Genomic DNA, 17482 nt, shown 5'->3' on the forward strand with positions numbered 1-17482 from the left:
ACACATTCCCTTCTCCCTTTGCATCATCTGCCCCTCCCTCCCCTACTCCTAAATGCTTTCTCTCAAACCAAAGGAAAGTTTGATAGATGTTGGAATGTCTGCTTTTTTGTGGTTTTGTCTAGAATGTTGTAAAATTTCAAAGTCTGAAGAAATACTAAATCCATAGCATTTTTATCTTATTATAATACCTGAGACTATTTTTATTTTCTTGAATAATTAGTTTCATGAGATGAGAGCAATACAAAAGGGACTATTATCATTTTGTCAAGTAGATAATGGAGGCATGAGATCTGGATTCTAGTACTGGCGTCATCACTCATTAGCTGGGTGACCTGGGTCAGCCATTTTATCTCTCTAGCTTCAGTTTCCTTCTTTGTGAAATGCAAAAGTCAGAGCAGAAGATTTCATGTAAATGAAATGTAGGTTTTTGTTTTCATTTGGATCCCAAGATTCCATCGGTACATGGAACTCCTAGTTTGGGAACTCCTGTCATCAATACACAACAATATTGCTTACTCATTTTTCAATCATATTTGACCTTTTATCATTTGGATTTTCTTGGCAAAGATACTAGAGTGATTTGCCATATCCTTCTCCAGTTCATTTCACAAATGAGGAAACTGAGACAAACAGTGTTAAGTGATCTGTTCAGGATTACCCAGTTAGTAAGTACCTGAGATTGGATTTGAAATTAAGTTTTTCTGATGCTAGACTCAGATTGTGAAGAGGCTATAGACTGAGAGATTGTTTTTTTTTTTTTTATGGAAGTACATAAATATAATAGCTATGTCCCAGAGCATAGAGAAACAGTGTTCATACCACAAACAAGAGGCAGGGTGGTATACTACAGAGAGAACTGATCTCAAAGCCGGGAAGATCTGGATTCAAATACGACCCTCGACATTTCCTGGCTTTGTGACCCTAGGCACAAAGATCTGTGTTAATCTCTGTGTTTTAGTCAGCTCTCCATGATTGTAAGTTTTAGAGGACACCTGATTTGTCTTGATAGAAGGAGTTTCCTTACCTTACTTCCTATACCTATACCATACTTCCTATACCTTACTATCTATACTTCCTTAAATTATAGGCCTAACCTTTATCTCTAAAACACAAACAGTACATTTAATAAAGTCACAGAATTACAGGATTGAGAATGGGAAATAGCCTCAACCATCATCTAGTTTAACCTCTATCTGAAAGTCTTTTTTTTTTTTTTTCTGAGGTAATTGGGGTTAAGTGAAACTTGCCCAGGGTCACATAGCTAGGAAGTTTTTAAGTATCTGAGGCCACATTTGAACTCCTGACTTCAGAGCCAGTGCTTTATCCACTGTACCACCTAGCTGACTCTGAAAGTCTTTACTATAGTAATTTTTAAAAACAGTTATCCACTCTCTTCTTGAAGACCTCCAATGACAGGGGACGCACTACCTGTCAAGGTAGCTTATTCCATTTTTGGATAGCTTTACTTGTTAGGAATTTTTTGTTGACATCAAACTGAAACCAACATATTTGTAACTTCTTCCCATGGTTCTTGGTTCCATCCTTTGAGTCCAAAAACAAAAACTCTAAATAATGAACTGTGTAGTAATCTGTGGTCACATACCCAGGGCAAGATGACAATTGTTGGTACTCAGGATCCTTTGGTTTTACAAGAAGTATAAACTTTCCTTGATTGCCATTTTATTCCATTTTCTCTAAAAGATCAGAACATTTAGGAAAACAAAAGGCCCCATTTCGATGCCACAATTTCTACAAATTTTAAATGCATTCTCTTTGATACATCCACACTCTTCATTAAAAGATGGCCAGCTGTCTAGAAAGATGGCTGGTTCATATGAAGTGACAGACACAGAAGCTAGGTAATTTAAAATGTGTTGCAGGTTTATGAATCTAGAAATCTCTGTGAACATCTTGGCTATTAAAACAAATGAAAGGATAGAGTGAACTCCAATAGGACTCACTTTGAGGAAGGAGCCACAGAAATTAAAGTGCCATGTGAACACACTAGTAATAAGATGAATGCACTTGATAGATATAAGGTACAGTCTTTTAAGTCCCAATTCTCTTGCCTTAGTTCTAGTTCTCTAGCTGCACTGTTCCTATCTAGGGCAGGTCCTGTATTAGCTTTGTTTCCTTTTGATGGAGTTTTTTAGGTAGGGCTTTACCAAATGGAAAAAGGAGAATAGAAGTTTCTGAAAAGCTCTTCACCATAGCTATCAGGTCCAGCATTCATTCCCTTCTCTATATCCCCAAAACTAATTTAGGATGTAGAAAGACAAACTTGGGACTCAGACACTGTACCTCCATTACCTAATCTGTAAAAAGGAGGGGAGGAGAGAGAAGAATATTTATTCTTTCTATCCCTTTTAATTCAATTCAATTTCTCAAACATTTATTAGATATCTCTTATATTTTAGGCAATGAAAAAAAGTGTTCATGCCTATTACATTTTAGCTAGAATAGATAATAGTGTCAAATCATTTGATCCCGTGATAGAAAATCTAGATCACTTTTTAAACAAATTAGATGCTTGTCTCTATATGCTGTCACTGTGCACAAAGGAATCAGAATCTGAGTTCCAATCTTAACTCTGACACTTTATGACTTTTGTGAGCTTCGGCAAGTCATTCAATCTCTTTAAGGTTCATTTTTCATATCTATAAAATGAGAAGGTTTGGATGGATGGTCCCTCACCTCATTTCCAGCTCTAAATCTAAGCTTCTCTTGCAAGGGAGAGATGGGCTTTTCTACTTTTTTTTCTCTCCAGTCACTAAAAATCACTACCTGCTTCAAATTGAGAAACCTTTTACCTAGGACTTTGAACTCTGGGATTAATTATTTTTGGAAAAAAGTGAAATACTTACTTTCTTCATCTGTACTTTCTTGCTCTTCCATCAAGGTACAGTCAATGAGTGAGATCACTCCATTCTGAAAAATAGCAGCATGTGGATTAATTTGAATCTTGAGTTTAAAAATGTTATTTTCTAGTTTTCAATTTTTTTTGAATATCTGGAAAAATGCCTTTTATTTCCTGTATTAGGAGTGGTATGATATAGAACTAATGCTGAATGAGGATTCTAGAGATCTGGGTTCAAATCATGAATATACCCACATTAGTTTTGTGATGTTAGAAAAATCACTTTCATTCTCATGAAAGTTGGTTTTCTTATGGCTGAAATAATTTGTTAAACTTGATAATCTTCCAGTTTACTTTTAATTCTTTATCTTATGATATTATCCTAGTGACCTAAATCTTTATAGATCTACTATTTAATAGATTTGAACAAATAGAATTAATTTCTACACATAATTAAAATAGAAACATGATCTATCCTGAAAACAAATTAAGAAACCCCATGTTGTGTTTACATATAGAAGTTGAGCCTGCTGATTATATGTTTTTAAGTCCCTTATAACTCTATGACTAAATTCCTTCTTATACTTCAGAAGACTCATGTTTTCATCAATGTGGATATGCCTTATATGTATTTCAATGGAAACTCTGCCATGCTGTAGCTACTAAACCAGCTCATGAGTTGCTATGCTTTCTTTTTCCAGAATAACTACTTGATGGTCAGTCTTTTGATCATGAGCCTCTCTGAATTTAGCTAAGTTGATTGTTGGATGACAGGTACAGCTATGTTCTACTTAGTCTAAATAGTGAATTCCTCTTAAGTGGCTTTATAATTTGATTTTGAATTGTATATTTGTATTGGCTTGAAAGCAATGTTCATAGTTTATATAGTTAATCAAATAGTGTGAATTCAAATATATATATGACTAGCTCGGGAGATTATTCACAATAATCAGAATCAAATTGTGGTCAATCTGTTGCTAGTCCTGAACATTAAGCTTTTTTCGCTTGTTAACATCTGGTAGAGAGTAGATTCTGCTGATACAACCTTTGAAGAACCAGTATCATTTCTATGACATAAAGCGGTAATAGAGCAAATTTTTTGCAACTAACAACTCCTTATTAATTCATAGGTAAAAAACATCTCACTATCACTTGTATCACAGGCTTTCCATGTAATAACAGAGTACATGTAATAACATGTACATGTATACATGTGTTTGTACATATATGTGTGCACATATATGGAGAGAGATAGAGAGTGCTGTAATGAATAGCATTCTGCTTGTTAAATGATAAGACCTGAGTTTAAATCCTACCTCAAACACTTATTAGTTGTATGATCTTGGATAAGTTACAAACTCTCTGAATCTTAGTTTACTAATCTGAAACCAGACCAAAGAAGATAGAATCCTTCCCATGACATCCCTAGTCCAATTTCCTAAGGTCCACCAAGCATTTCTATCAATCATATAACTGAACTATCATATGTGTTGTTTTCTCCAATTAAAATATGAATTCTTTGAGACTAGGGCCTGACTTATTTTTAATTTTGTATTCTTAGCATTTAGCACAATCTTTGGGCCATAATAAGCACTTAATGGCTCCTTTTCCATTTCATTCTTTTCTCTTCTATTTGTAAAATGTAGATTGTGCCAGTAATATTTATTTCACAGGTGTGTTGCAAAGCTCAAATGGTTTAATGTATGTGAAGTGCTTTTTAAACCTTAAAGTGCCATATGAATGTCAGCTATTATGATTATATATTATTATGTTTTCATCTTTGCACATTTTTTAAAATTTAAGGTTTTTATTCCCACTTCGGAAAAAAGCTTATATTAATAAGCTATTAAATTTAGGAAACTGAAAACTGACTCTTATTAGGTAGAAAGTCAAGTAATAATGAGCCTTATAATATATAACAGAGGTTCTACTGTATTTTAAAAAATAGCCAAGAAAAATTACAGAATTATAGACTTCAAGTAGTGAGAAACCTTAGAGGTCACCTAATACAACCTTCTTTCCAATGGAGGAAACTTTTGTGTAACATCCATGACAGATCTTTTAGTAATTAAAATTCCAAAACCAATAAACCATGGAAGATTTCCTTGATGTGCATTTCATGCTCAGATTTGTTGAAAATGGATAATTTGATATTTGGAAATTGTTAATTTCCCTCATGCAACTAATAAGCTAATTTGTTGATGAATTAATATAAGCAGCAAAATCCCTGTAGTCAATTGCTCAAATCAACGACTGTCTGCCATATAATACATGATATTTCAGACCAGTAATTTAGTGACAGTAATGAGCTGCTCCATTGAGATTCTGGCTCAATTAAGGCAACCTTCTTTCCCCAAGTGGAAGTCCTAGGAAGAGACTAGAGAATGTGTAGTATTTAAAAATGAAATCCAATTAAACAGCTTTCTGTGCTTCTAATAATACCTTTGACCAAGGTGTGTCAGTGAAAATTTGCCATTTCACTGTCAAAAGAGAGGGACAGAGAGAGAGAGACAGAAAAAGAGAGAGACAGAGACAGAGAGACAAAGACAGAAGCACAGACACACACACACACACACACACAGAGGTAGAGAGACAGAGACTGGCAGAGAGACAGCGATAGAGACAGAGACACACACATAAGCAGAGAAAAAGAGAGAGACACAGAGAGAAAGAAAGACAGAAAGAAAGAGACATACAGAGACATACACACAGAGAAAGAGAAAGACAGAGACACACAGCCAGACACATACACATACATATAGGAAGGCAGAAAGACAGAGACAGAGAGAGACAGACAGACACACACACACACACACACACACACACACACACACACACACACGGTGGGGGGGAGGGGGAGAGAGAGAGAAAGAGAGAGAGAGAGAGAGAGAGAGAAAGAGAGAGAGAGAGAGAGAAGAGAGAGAGAGAAAAAAAGAGAGAGAAAGAAACAGAGAGAGAAAGAGAAAGAGAAGAGAGAGAGAGAAACAGAGAGAGAAAGAGAAAGAGGAGAGAGAGAGAGAGAGAGAGAGAAAGAGAGAGAGAGAGGAGAGAGAATTTTCTTTCAAGCCAAAATATATTTTTGTTGTATAGCTATTTATTCACCAATAAAACTCAGGCTTGTAAAAGTAGAAAAAAGAACAGTTTAAATTAAATGGAACACAATTCTTGGAAGTAGTGTGTAGAGACACAACACATGCCTCTCCTGACCACCTCCTATTCATTCTTGTTCTTCATTCCTAACACCCTGGTCTAGTTAGAACCCTGCTCCATCCCCCATATTTGTCTTCTAGTAGGTATGCATCTTTTGCATCTTTCATTAGCTGTTGGAGTTGTCATTCAGTCCCAAGCTAGCCAACAAAAGCATTGGACCAGCCAAAATCATTATTGGATAGCCTGAGGCTGAGGGAAAGTTCAGATATCCAGTTACATTGGTAGAAAGAAAGAGTGGTTGTGGAAATGGGTGGCCCAACATATGAGAAGGAAGGGCTGGGCAGCACCATTAAATCCCATCTTTTCTCTGAAGTCCCATTATAGTAAAATTTCTTCAGTGAGCAGGGATTAAACAGATTTAGGGATCTCTTAGAAGTAAGATATGGGTAATATGGGTCTATTCTAATAGTATATCAGTGTTTGGGATTTTAAGGCATGAAAAAATAACCCAGAAGAGGGTTCTATTTCTTCATAATATGTAAAAACTATTGATTCAGTAGATAGATTCAGGTTCCATTACTAACTTATTCTGGCTCTGTATGCACACACCAATGATTCATGACACATAGCCTGTGTCCTTATTCGAAAGCTACAACAGTTTGCCAAATGATTGTTCCCATCATTTCTCTTATTCTCCATAATAGAAACCGAAGGACAGCTATTCAGGAAGATCAGAACAGGGTAGGCTTCCTGTGTGGGACTCATTTGATCTAATCTCTGTGATGTTATGGTATCACTATTATCAGGGATATCCCTACTTGAATTATCTTTGAAGTTGACTCTTTCAGGCTAGATAGATCCGAGCTCCTTCTTTCCAGCTCCCATCTTATTTAGTCTTACCTTTGTCAAGTGTAGCTTTCCACCAGAGCCTCTAGTGCAGATAATTAAATGTTTAGAAAACAGAAAGCATTGTCTCTCTCCCTCTTTCTTTAAGGACAATGACCCCAGGCGTCCTCTTGTGATTTTTCCTTTTTCAGACATAGGCACCTGGATAAGGGAACCTATTAAGAGAAGAGAAATAGATTTCGATTCCTTCAGCATCATCCTGCCTACTCTGAGACTATTTTTTACAGCAAACATATGGGATTAGGTTCTGAAAGAGTGGCCATGGGAAAAATAGTTCTGTCTTTGAGCAGAAGAAATTCCACTCTTATAATATCTCCTGCAGAAAGCTGAGAATCTCCCTGTTCTTCCTACAGATCTTCCCAGGAGAGTATATGCCTTTTAATCCCAAAGTTCTGACTATTAGAAAGGGGTTACCAGTTTCTTAAGTGATCAATTTAGAACCTTTAAAGAAAGTGTAAGAAGGAAAAAGGATGAGCAAAAAAGGCCAAAGACAGAAGAATTGCTGGAATGCTCCTCTCACACACAGAGAAACCTTGGCAACTTTTGATTGCAAGAAAGCTTCTCATCCCTCCTGAAAGGACATAGCATGTTTGTAACACCTTGCTCTGAGGTATAGGCTAATCATGTATAAGGGAGAAGTGTGAGTCTGACCATGTGATACCTGGTCACTGAAATATTCTGGCTCTCTATTACCCTCTAGAATCAAATCTACATTTCTCTGTTTGGCATTTAATGCTCTTTTAAACTTGGACCTTTCCTACCTTTCCAGTCTTATATTTGGCACCCCTCCACACACTCTCTGATTTACCTATGCTGATTTTGCAGCTCCTCAAATACTCCTGTCTCTGTGACTTTGTGCTGGTGTTCCCCAGGCCTGGAATAGTCTCTCTCTTCCCTTATCATTGCCTCTTGGTTTGCCGGCTTCCCTTCAAGACTCAGATTATTTTCTGCCTTCTGCTGAAGGCTTTTTTTCTGCTTTCCCTAGCTGCCAATACTTTCTCCTCTCAGATTAAATTCCATAGCTCTCTTGATGTACCTAGTTATTTACATATTGCTTCTCCCATTAGGATGGAAACTTCTTGAAGGTAGGTACTATTTTTTCCTTTCTTTGTATATGGTAATACTTAGCACAGTAGTTTCCGGTATATAATAAGCACTTAATAAAGGCATATTTTCTGACTGATAGAATCAACTCAGATTTTTTGCTATTCTCAGATGATGTTCTGTGTTTTTTTGCTTTTCATCCCCTACATATGATGCTTCCTTTGCCTGAAATGGCATTCCCCTATCTCCACCCTCTCCACTCAACATCTACCTGAGTGAAATAATATTTATTAAAAGCACTTAGCACAGTGTCTGGCACACACTAGGCATGGTATTAATGCTTATTCCCTTCCCTTCTTTTTTCCTATCTAACCTTCAGGATCCTCTGAAATGCCATTTTTTCCACCAGATCTTCTTTGATTACTCTAGTGGAAAGTAATCTCTCCCTTTTCTAACTCCTATAGCATTTTGCACATCTTCTGTGTGCTTTTCATGTTCTGCTATATATTGTAATTCTCTTGTCCCACAGGTATCTTTGCTTCCTTAGTGCCTATCATGTTGACATACTTATAATATGTATTTGAAAAATGTTGGTGAATTGAACTATATTTATGCAATTGTGAGATATGCACAAATTTGAAGTCATGTATATGGCAGGAAGAGGATGATAGAAACACTTCTTTAATAGGAAAATGTCAACTGGGTATAGCAACAGAGACTTCTTCTCTTCCCATTCCATGTATTAATCATCAAAAAGAATTGTCCTATGTGAAGACAGCTCAAAGAAATTAGGCTCTCAGGTGTTGGACATTTTATTCCCTTAATATTAGATCTGACTTGATTCTGAAATGCAGACAGGGAATGGACTCCCAAACAAGTCTAGAACATTCTCCGTCAGAGACTCCTAACTCTGTTTCCCCAACTTGGACCCCTAGCAGTTGTATGAATGCTCTGGAGATCTGGGTTTCTCCAGTAGAGCAGAGGTCTTTGGATTTCAGTGCAATCTAGAAAACTGAGCCTAATGTGGGGCACTAGGGCCTCACTGCAGCACTTGGCACTAGGTGTGATACATAGTAAGCATTTATTAATGTTCTATCTTTTTATCTGTTAATGTATCCTTCAATGTGTCATATATCCATGTATTTATCATTTTTATGATATTTATCATATTATATATCTATATATAACTATGGGTATGTATATGTAGCTATCATATTTGTTTATGTACCTTATATCTATGTATATATAATATCAATGTATATATATATATATGTACCATCATTTATATACATACATTCATATTTATACATGCGTGCATGTATCATCTATCTTTGGATAGAACCAAATTAGTGGCTATGGATGAGGAAACATTGATAAATTCAGCTTCTGACACTAGAGAGTGCCTGCTGTCATGGAGCAAGCTCTCCAGGTTGGCAGGTGCCTCTCCCTGGGAAGTCCCTGCTGTGCCTACACACAATATTCTTGAGCATGTGGCAGGAGTGCTTTCCCACCTCCACATATACCCACCCCATGCTATCACTTCAGAGCTAAGCCACTGGGGGCCAGTTTCCCTAGGGAAACAAGGGCAGGCTGGCTATATCTTTGCATAAACTATTTCCTATTTGACTGAGAAAACAACAGGCAGGAAAAATTTAAGTGAGAAATAGCAGCAGCAGGTATAATAGAGGGCAGTCCATAAAAAGATCTGCTGCCTGAGATTGTTATAAAAAATTGTAGTAATCTCTTGGCACATGCCTTAAAAGACATGGATTCTTGACCACTTGTAAAATACTTGTTTCCACACATAATCCTTTTGGGACATGGTCATGAGTTAAAACTATATTGGCCAGGTCATCAACTTGCTGTTTATGGATGGTGGGATTCTGTGTATAGTTCTGATATTTAAATATTTTACACTTCTTCAATGTGATCTTCAGTCATCTCAGATATAGAGGAAAATGATCTCTGTCTGTCTGCTTTCTAGAGAAACATCTTTGACACACATTTTTGAAACTGCCCTCCCTTGTCTCTTCTTTTTCTCTTCAAGAGATCTTGAAGATTTGAGTGGTTGGAAAAGCTTCTCCCCCAGTGAGAATAAAGTGTATGGACTAACATTGGTGTGGTCATTAGGAGATATTTTAAAAGTAAATGTCAGAAGAAATAGTCTAATAGCTATTTTCTGTCTCCAGTATCTAGGATGTTATATGAAATTGATATCCTTTATGTTAAAAAAATCAAACAAATATGAAATCACCATTGTTTACTATAGTACACAATAGAGTAACTGAGGCCATCTGTATATAATTAAGTTTACATCTGGAGAAAAGAAAACTGTGAAAATGGTATATATATATATGTGTGTATATATATATGTGTGTGTGTGTGTGTGTGTGTGTGTGTGTGTGTGTGTGTGTGTGTGTATTACTACAATTTTATGCCTTATAGCACTCCATAATGATAGAAAAACATGAGAAGAGGTTTTGACATTTTATGGCAAAACAAACTGGCAGTTTATCCACGTGATAGAATCATGTCATATATATTTGTGTGTGTGTGTGTGCTATACCTTGTCTCACAAAAGTTTGGCTGGTGTCCAGGAGAATTTCGCACCCTTCTATGATCATTCTTTCAATTGCCAGATTTTTCCGAATGTTCTCAGTTTCACTCACTTCGTCGTGCATTATTCTTTAGAAAAAGAAGAGAGAGCAGTTAACCAAAGGATGTCCTCATTTTCTTAGAAGAACATAACATTATGTGTTTGACCAGATAAAAAATGTAATCAACCATGAATCTTGAAAGAGGCATCCTAATGTGGTAGGAAAAATGCAGCAGACCTGGGTTCAAATTACAGCTTTACCACTTGGTAGCTATTATCTTGGAATTCAGTTTCCTCATCTTTAAAATGGGTAGTTGGGCTAGATGATCTCTCAGATTGCTTTAAACTTTTAAAGCCATGATCCTAAAGAAATCTTGGGAATAAGAAATAATATATAATGATGGGGAGAGAAATACATAGTTTTTAAGTATGTGAGTGGTTTTTGTCAAAGTTGGTATTATATTTCAGAACTGTCTATGTGGTACTAGTGGTGGGTGCTAAGCTGATCCCCTTCCCTGCAGATGTTGCAATAACCTTCAAAGAGAAGTTTGAGACAAAGAGACATAAACATCAAAGAGATGTTAAGAACTAATTTGAATGATCTTACATAGATGTGAATGAATGTATATGTGTATGATTAGAAATAGCTATCTATATATGTGTATGTATATGTAAATATATAGATGCTTAATTGTAGCCTTCTGAGTGAGAGGAATGGAGGGAAAGACAAAGTAAGAAGTACATGGGACATAAAAAAGAAAATCTACAAGGAATCAAAGAAAAGATGGCAGTTCTGAACCAATGTGCAGTATTCATTGTATAGGCTTTTTGATATGTAAATTTATTACTTAATATTTTGAATCCTCTCAGTTGGCAATTTTTTTTTCAATTCTGTATTTAAAGTTTAAATAAATAAATAAATGATTTTTTAAAAAAAGGAATTAATCTTGTACTACTTTGCAAATACTATCTATCCAATCAATTTTCTTATCTCAATTCCCACTGTAATTACCTAGTTTAGATTTTCATTATCTACTGTAATAATTTACTTGATTTCTCCATCACCACTTTCTCCCCTATACAATCCTTTTCTTAATCTTAAACCCTAAATAAGACTGTCAGTTGAATTGTTCAGAGATGTTTTTAAAAACCGCATTACCCTATCAATCAAACGTTTTCAATTGCTCATATTTTCTTGTGGAATATGATCTTTACTTTTGGCTGATATTCTTTCCCTCACTGATATGGGAGTTGGGTTAGATGACCTCTACAATCCATCCCACTTCTGAATCTATGATACAACAATGCTAGACATTCTATCATGTCTTTCCTGTATATCCTTTTAAAGAAATAGGATTTTTGGAAAGGGGATTGTATTAAGTCCCAAATAATGTGAACATATTTTTGCTTTTGTCAAGGCAGTTTTGTTCTAGAAAAAGATGGTCAGGGCAGCAGGAATACACCTAATATCTGAGGTGGGAGGGGGCAATAAGAATGGGGGAATGAGGTATTTAAAGGGAATAGAAGTCAGAGAATGTGAAAGCTAGAAAGGATTTTTAAAATTTTCTAATTGGGGCAGATATGTGGTGCAGTAGATGGAACACTACCCCTGAAATCAGGAAGACCTGAATTCAAATCTGACCTCAGACACTCAACACTACCTAGCTATGTGACTCTGGGCAAATCACTTAATCCCAACTGCCTCAGCAAATAAATAAATAAATAATTAAAAAAAAATCTTCTAATCCAATTCCCATTTCACATATGAGGAAACTGCGGTGAAATATTTTATCTAAAAGTCACTACCACTCTTTCTCCCACAACTTGGAGCTGCTTCACAATTTTGCATTGATTATTTCTCCTTTTCTTACCTCTAAAAGCTTATTCCTTCTTCAACTCCCTCCCCCAAATCAAGAATATTGAAAGGATTCAAGTTAAATTAGCAAAAGGCCCCAGTTGCTCCTACAGTTAGTGGGAAAAATGCTTGATTGCTCTCAGAGGGTAGGTCTATTCTGGGATGTTATAGTTAGCTCTATACAAGATCTTGTCAAAGGAGATGCGTGATGAGAGATCCATTTTCAGAAGCAAAAATCCCCCTCGATCTGGTAGACATTTGGGTTAGTTTATCTGCCAAATTTAATGGACTGTGGTGACAAATTATGGATTCAGAAAGTCTAAAGTATTCCCTGAGGGGAAGCAGATAATTTGGTGCAGTCTCTGCTGCAGAGAGACAGAGCGATTGCATCAGAAATTCTGTGGCAAGAGTCTCACTTTCGGCCCCATTTCTTTCTGGAGCTCCTGACAAGGCAGCCGGCTCTGGAGCAAACTGATTTAGATTTCCTGGAGCTGACAGCTGCACAGCCTGGGGAGCTAGTCACAAACGCCAGTCACAGAAACAGATGCTGCAGCTGAAAATAGGTGCATTAGCACCCCTCCATTGACAGCTGCAATTTCTCCTTTGCTCCATGAGGTGGCTTCCTCCAGCTGCTTTTCACAGCTGCTCGGGGCAACAATAAGGACAAGTAACATACTTTCAAGAGCCCCATGCTTATTATTCTAGGTGGCCCGCAGAATCTTGGGAAATGGGTGGTTTCAGGGTATGAAAATATTCACCCTCCCCAAGTCCCCAAGCCTCTCCCACCTGCTTAATGAAGCCTGGAAATGTACATTAAACCTTATCAACCATTTATACTTAAGTGTAAATGAGTTTTGCATGGAATCTTTAGAGTTGGAAATACCTTAGAGACCAATTAGTTCAACCCCCTCATTTGACATATGAGGGAGATGAGACCCAGGAGAAGGTCACAGAGCTAACAAATCCTTTCTTGATTATAGGTTTTGATAGGGGAGGCCATCTGACAAAGGTGGGATTTACCATGGAAATAGGAAGAATATTTCTATGGGGGAATCTCAAGGCTCTGGAAGATTGTCACTTTATGATTTGACCTTGGGCCAATTCTGTAAGTTATTGTACTATGCTTGACATAAACTATATATGCAATATGTCATTGTTTTTTGTTTGCATGAAAAACTGTAGCCCTTTTCCTCTACTAACTTTCCCCAAAATGATATCTCCCATAATATAGTATCATAGATCTTGAGTTAGAAGAAATCTCAGAGACCATCTAATCCACCCCATCTTTTTTTCAGATGAACAAACAAGATTAGAGAGATTAAATTACTTGATCAAAGTTACTCAGGAAGGAAGTAACAAACTGGGATTTGAACTCAGATTCCATGACAAGTCTAGCAGGAAAGGTCTGAGTTTTTGCCACTGAGCTTAAGAAGGAGTATCTTTTTGACAGATAGCTAAAAGCACATAGCTTGAAGAGCTCTTCAATTTATTGTTTTTCTTGAATTTTTAGCCCACATGACCATGTTACGCTGCTATAATATTTGAGGTTGGGCATGGTGACTAACAGTGAAAGATTGTTAGTCAACTTAGACATTTCACCAGCAGAAACATCCATATATATGAATTACAAATTCATTTTGATTTGTGCACAATCATATGATTTATATAATTTTTAAACAAACCTGCCAGAATGCTTTTTTATTCAAAGTGTGTGAAGAACTAATCAAAGTAACCATTTTGAGAAGTTATATCTTTATTCCAAAGATACTGACAATATTCAAAACATTTTTGCTTTTGGAAACCTCTTCTGAGCTGGCAGCATATTTCATAGATTATCTTTGATAGGGGCAAATCTTGAGGATAGCATCACAGAATCTCAGAATTCTTTGTATAGAAAATCTTCCTATAGCTATTCTGACAATTGATCCTCCAAACTCTGTGTGAAAACCTCCAGGGAAGAGAAACCTATTACCTCCACAGGCAGACTGCTTTGTTTTTGGTCAGCTCTAATTATTAGGAAATGCTGCCTTTCAACAAACCTAAATCTGCTTTTCTGTAACTCCCACCAATTTATTCTGGCTCTGCCTGCTTGGGCTAAGCAGAGCACATCTAATATCTTGTCCACATGGCAGGACTTCAAATACTCGAAGCTATATCTTCTCTTCTGCAGGGTAAACACCCCCGTTCTTTGAAATTGGTCCTAAAGTGGCACAATCTAGAATCTTTTCTCTATCCTGCTTGCACTCCTCCATATATGCTTTATAAAGTTTGTCAAGGTCTTTCTTAACATGGTAAGAACATGGTATTCTGGTTCCACAGCGTACTTATTTTTTGAGGGTGGATTTGATTTTTGCAAATAACTAAAAGTCATTTTGTGTTACATCTGATGAATGACTTAAGTTGGATTGGTCAAACATATACCTGCGGGCCAGCTGGCATCATTCATCAGTGTAGCCCCAACCAGAATAAAATGCAATCGGATAACATTTTACAAAATAAATAAAGATATAATAAAACATAGATAATGCTACATTTTAAAACTAAGTCAATCTGCAGGCCTTGGGCTTACCTATGAGTTTCTATTTGATTTTGAAACCACTGATAAAAGTTGGGAAATGTCATTTTGAATCAATAATTATGGCAGTGTGGTGTGGTGGTTAGAATGCCGAATTCAGTCTTTATTCCTATCCCTAATGATAAGTACTTATAAGATAATGAACTTCTGGCTAATGGAAAGAATCCAAGACACAGAATATGGATTACACATTACCAGTTTTCTCATTAACTCACAAACATTCTTGCTCTTAACTTGTACACCTTGAACAAGGCATTTGATAGGATCTAGTTCTGAGAGGAACCTAAGAAGTCATCTTGTATGCAATTCTATCACTTTACAGCTGAGGAAATTAGGGCTCACAGAAGTAAAATGACTGGTCCATGCTTATAGAAATAGTCCATGAGGACCTGAGTTCAAATGTGACCTCAGACACTTAACACTTCCTAGCTATATGACCCTGGGCAAGTCACTTAACCCCAATTGCCTCGGGGGAAAAAGGAAATAGTCCATGGCTCAGCCATTATTTACAAATTACTTTTTTTTTTTTCTTTTGGCAAGTTGATTGGGGTTAAATGACTTGCTCAGGGTCATACAACTAGAAAGTGTTAATTGTCTGAAGTAGAATTTGAACTCAAGTCTTCCTGACTTTTGGGCTGGTGCTCTATATACTGAATCATTTAGCTGCCTTAAATTCTTTGTTCTTTCCATGAGGTCATATTGTCCTTTTTTGTGGGCCTTAATGTCCTCATCTGTAAAATGGGATTAGTTTATATAATTCCAATGCTCCTTTCTAAAATTCCTTTTTAATAAAAATCTTTTTTTTTTTTTTAATGTTCTGTCAAAAGTAGCTTTGAAGACATTTTCCAAATAAGAGTTCTGGAAATGATTAAAATAACTGTCATTATTGGAATGAGTATCTGGACTCCCACAGAAACAATTTTAGAGGACAACATTTATTTGGATGTGTAAGATTTTCAAACTGAAGAAATGGAGGTCAGGAGAAATGAAGTAATTTGTCCTACTTTCTCAGTGATATAATGATTTTAGTGGAGACAGTAGTTTTGCTTATTGGTATGTGTCAAGTGCGTTATTGATATGTGTGTAATATAATGGAAAAATGAGGCCTTAGGAGTTAGGAGACTGGTTAAAATCTCACCTAAAGCACCAGTCCTTCCTGAGCCTTAGTTTCCTTATTTGTAAAGTGCCTGCCAATAATATGCTATTTAGCTTACAGAATTGTGAAAAGAGTGCTTTGCAAACTCAAAAGAATGATATAAATGCAAGTTATTGCTATTCCCTGGAAAATTCTCCAACTTGCATGACAAAATAATATATGCACCTTATTCTCTCCATGCCAAAAGGGAAGATAAATGATAATTTGGGAATAATACCATAGGTAGAGGTCTATTTGTTTTCTACTTTTTTCTGTAACAACTCTTATTCCATTCCCCTCTTTTCACTGCTCAATTTGACCCCAAGCTCTTTCAATAAACTTCCCAATTCTAGGGGTATTCATCAGGTCTGTGTTATCTGTATAAAACTCCATCAGGCAGTTTCAGGGAGGGGCAGGGTAGTTGTACAGTGGATAGAAAGCCAGATCTGGAGTCAGTATGATTGATTTTAAGTTAAAATCTATCCTCAGACATTTAGTAAATTTTGTGACTTTAGGCAAGTCACTTAATCCAGTTTGCTTCAGTTTCTCTATCTGTAAAGTGAGCTGGAGAAGGAAATGGCAAACCACTCCAGTATCTTTGCCAAGATCACAAGTGGGGTCATAATCAGTCATGAAAGAAACAACTGAACAACACCACATAGCTCAAACCCACCCTTTCCTCTATCAGACTGAGACCTTCATGGTAAGATTGTTTTGAGAAAAAAAATAAGTTTTGTCTGGATTTACCCTTTTCTTTTAAAGAGCTGAAACAATTTTGAAATTCAATTCCCTCCTCAGAGCCTTCCATGTTATGTGATTCTATTTAAATCATTTTCTCTACTAAGTTTAACTTTACTGTCTCATCTATAAAATGGGGTTGCTTTACTGGGTTATTATTATTATTATTATTATTTTTGCAAGACAACTGGGGTTAAATGACTATGACTTTGAGCTAGTAAGTATTAAGTGTCTGAGGTTGGATTTGAACTCAGGTCTTCTGATTTCAAGACCATTGCTCTATCCACTATGGCATCTAGTTTCTCTTGGGTTATTATTAATATAAAATGAGATAGTTTTTTAACAAGCATTTGTTAAGAATCTGTTATATGCCAGGAACTTAGCTAAATGCTTTATAAACATGATTTTATAATGCATGAAACATACTTTGAAAGCTTATATATTAATTTATTATTATTGTTGTATAATGATGATGATAATGATAATCGTTTACCAAATTCCTCCTTTGATGCTTCTTTGTAATCTAAAGGTTTTGTAGTGTAATCCTGGAATACATTGAGCTGAGCATAATCTTAAAATGGGTCCTCCAAGTTTGAAGAATCTTGTGAAAGGTTATGAGCCTATTG

At 36.2% G+C, this 17482-nt stretch overlaps 1 protein-coding gene and 1 long non-coding RNA gene across 2 annotated transcripts in view; one reads left to right on the top strand and one right to left on the bottom strand.

Moving 5' to 3' along the window:
• The window catches only part of RASGRF1 (Ras protein specific guanine nucleotide releasing factor 1), a 206799-nt gene that overhangs the window by 65500 nt on the left and 123817 nt on the right, over positions 1-17482 (bottom strand). Inside the window, exons 9-11 of the mRNA XM_051981142.1 lie at positions 10524-10642; positions 6908-7068; positions 2865-2928 (exon numbers count right to left, since the gene is read on the bottom strand). Coding sequence (XP_051837102.1) covers positions 2865-2928; positions 6908-7068; positions 10524-10642 — 344 coding nt within the window. The remainder of the gene's footprint in view (positions 1-2864; positions 2929-6907; positions 7069-10523; positions 10643-17482) is intronic.
• The window catches only part of LOC127551421 (uncharacterized), a 309154-nt gene that overhangs the window by 52801 nt on the left and 238871 nt on the right, over positions 1-17482 (top strand). The gene's annotated exons all lie outside the window — the stretch shown is intronic.

This window comes from Antechinus flavipes, chromosome 2 (assembly GCF_016432865.1).
Source record: "Antechinus flavipes isolate AdamAnt ecotype Samford, QLD, Australia chromosome 2, AdamAnt_v2, whole genome shotgun sequence".
Taxonomy (NCBI): domain Eukaryota; kingdom Metazoa; phylum Chordata; class Mammalia; order Dasyuromorphia; family Dasyuridae; genus Antechinus; species Antechinus flavipes.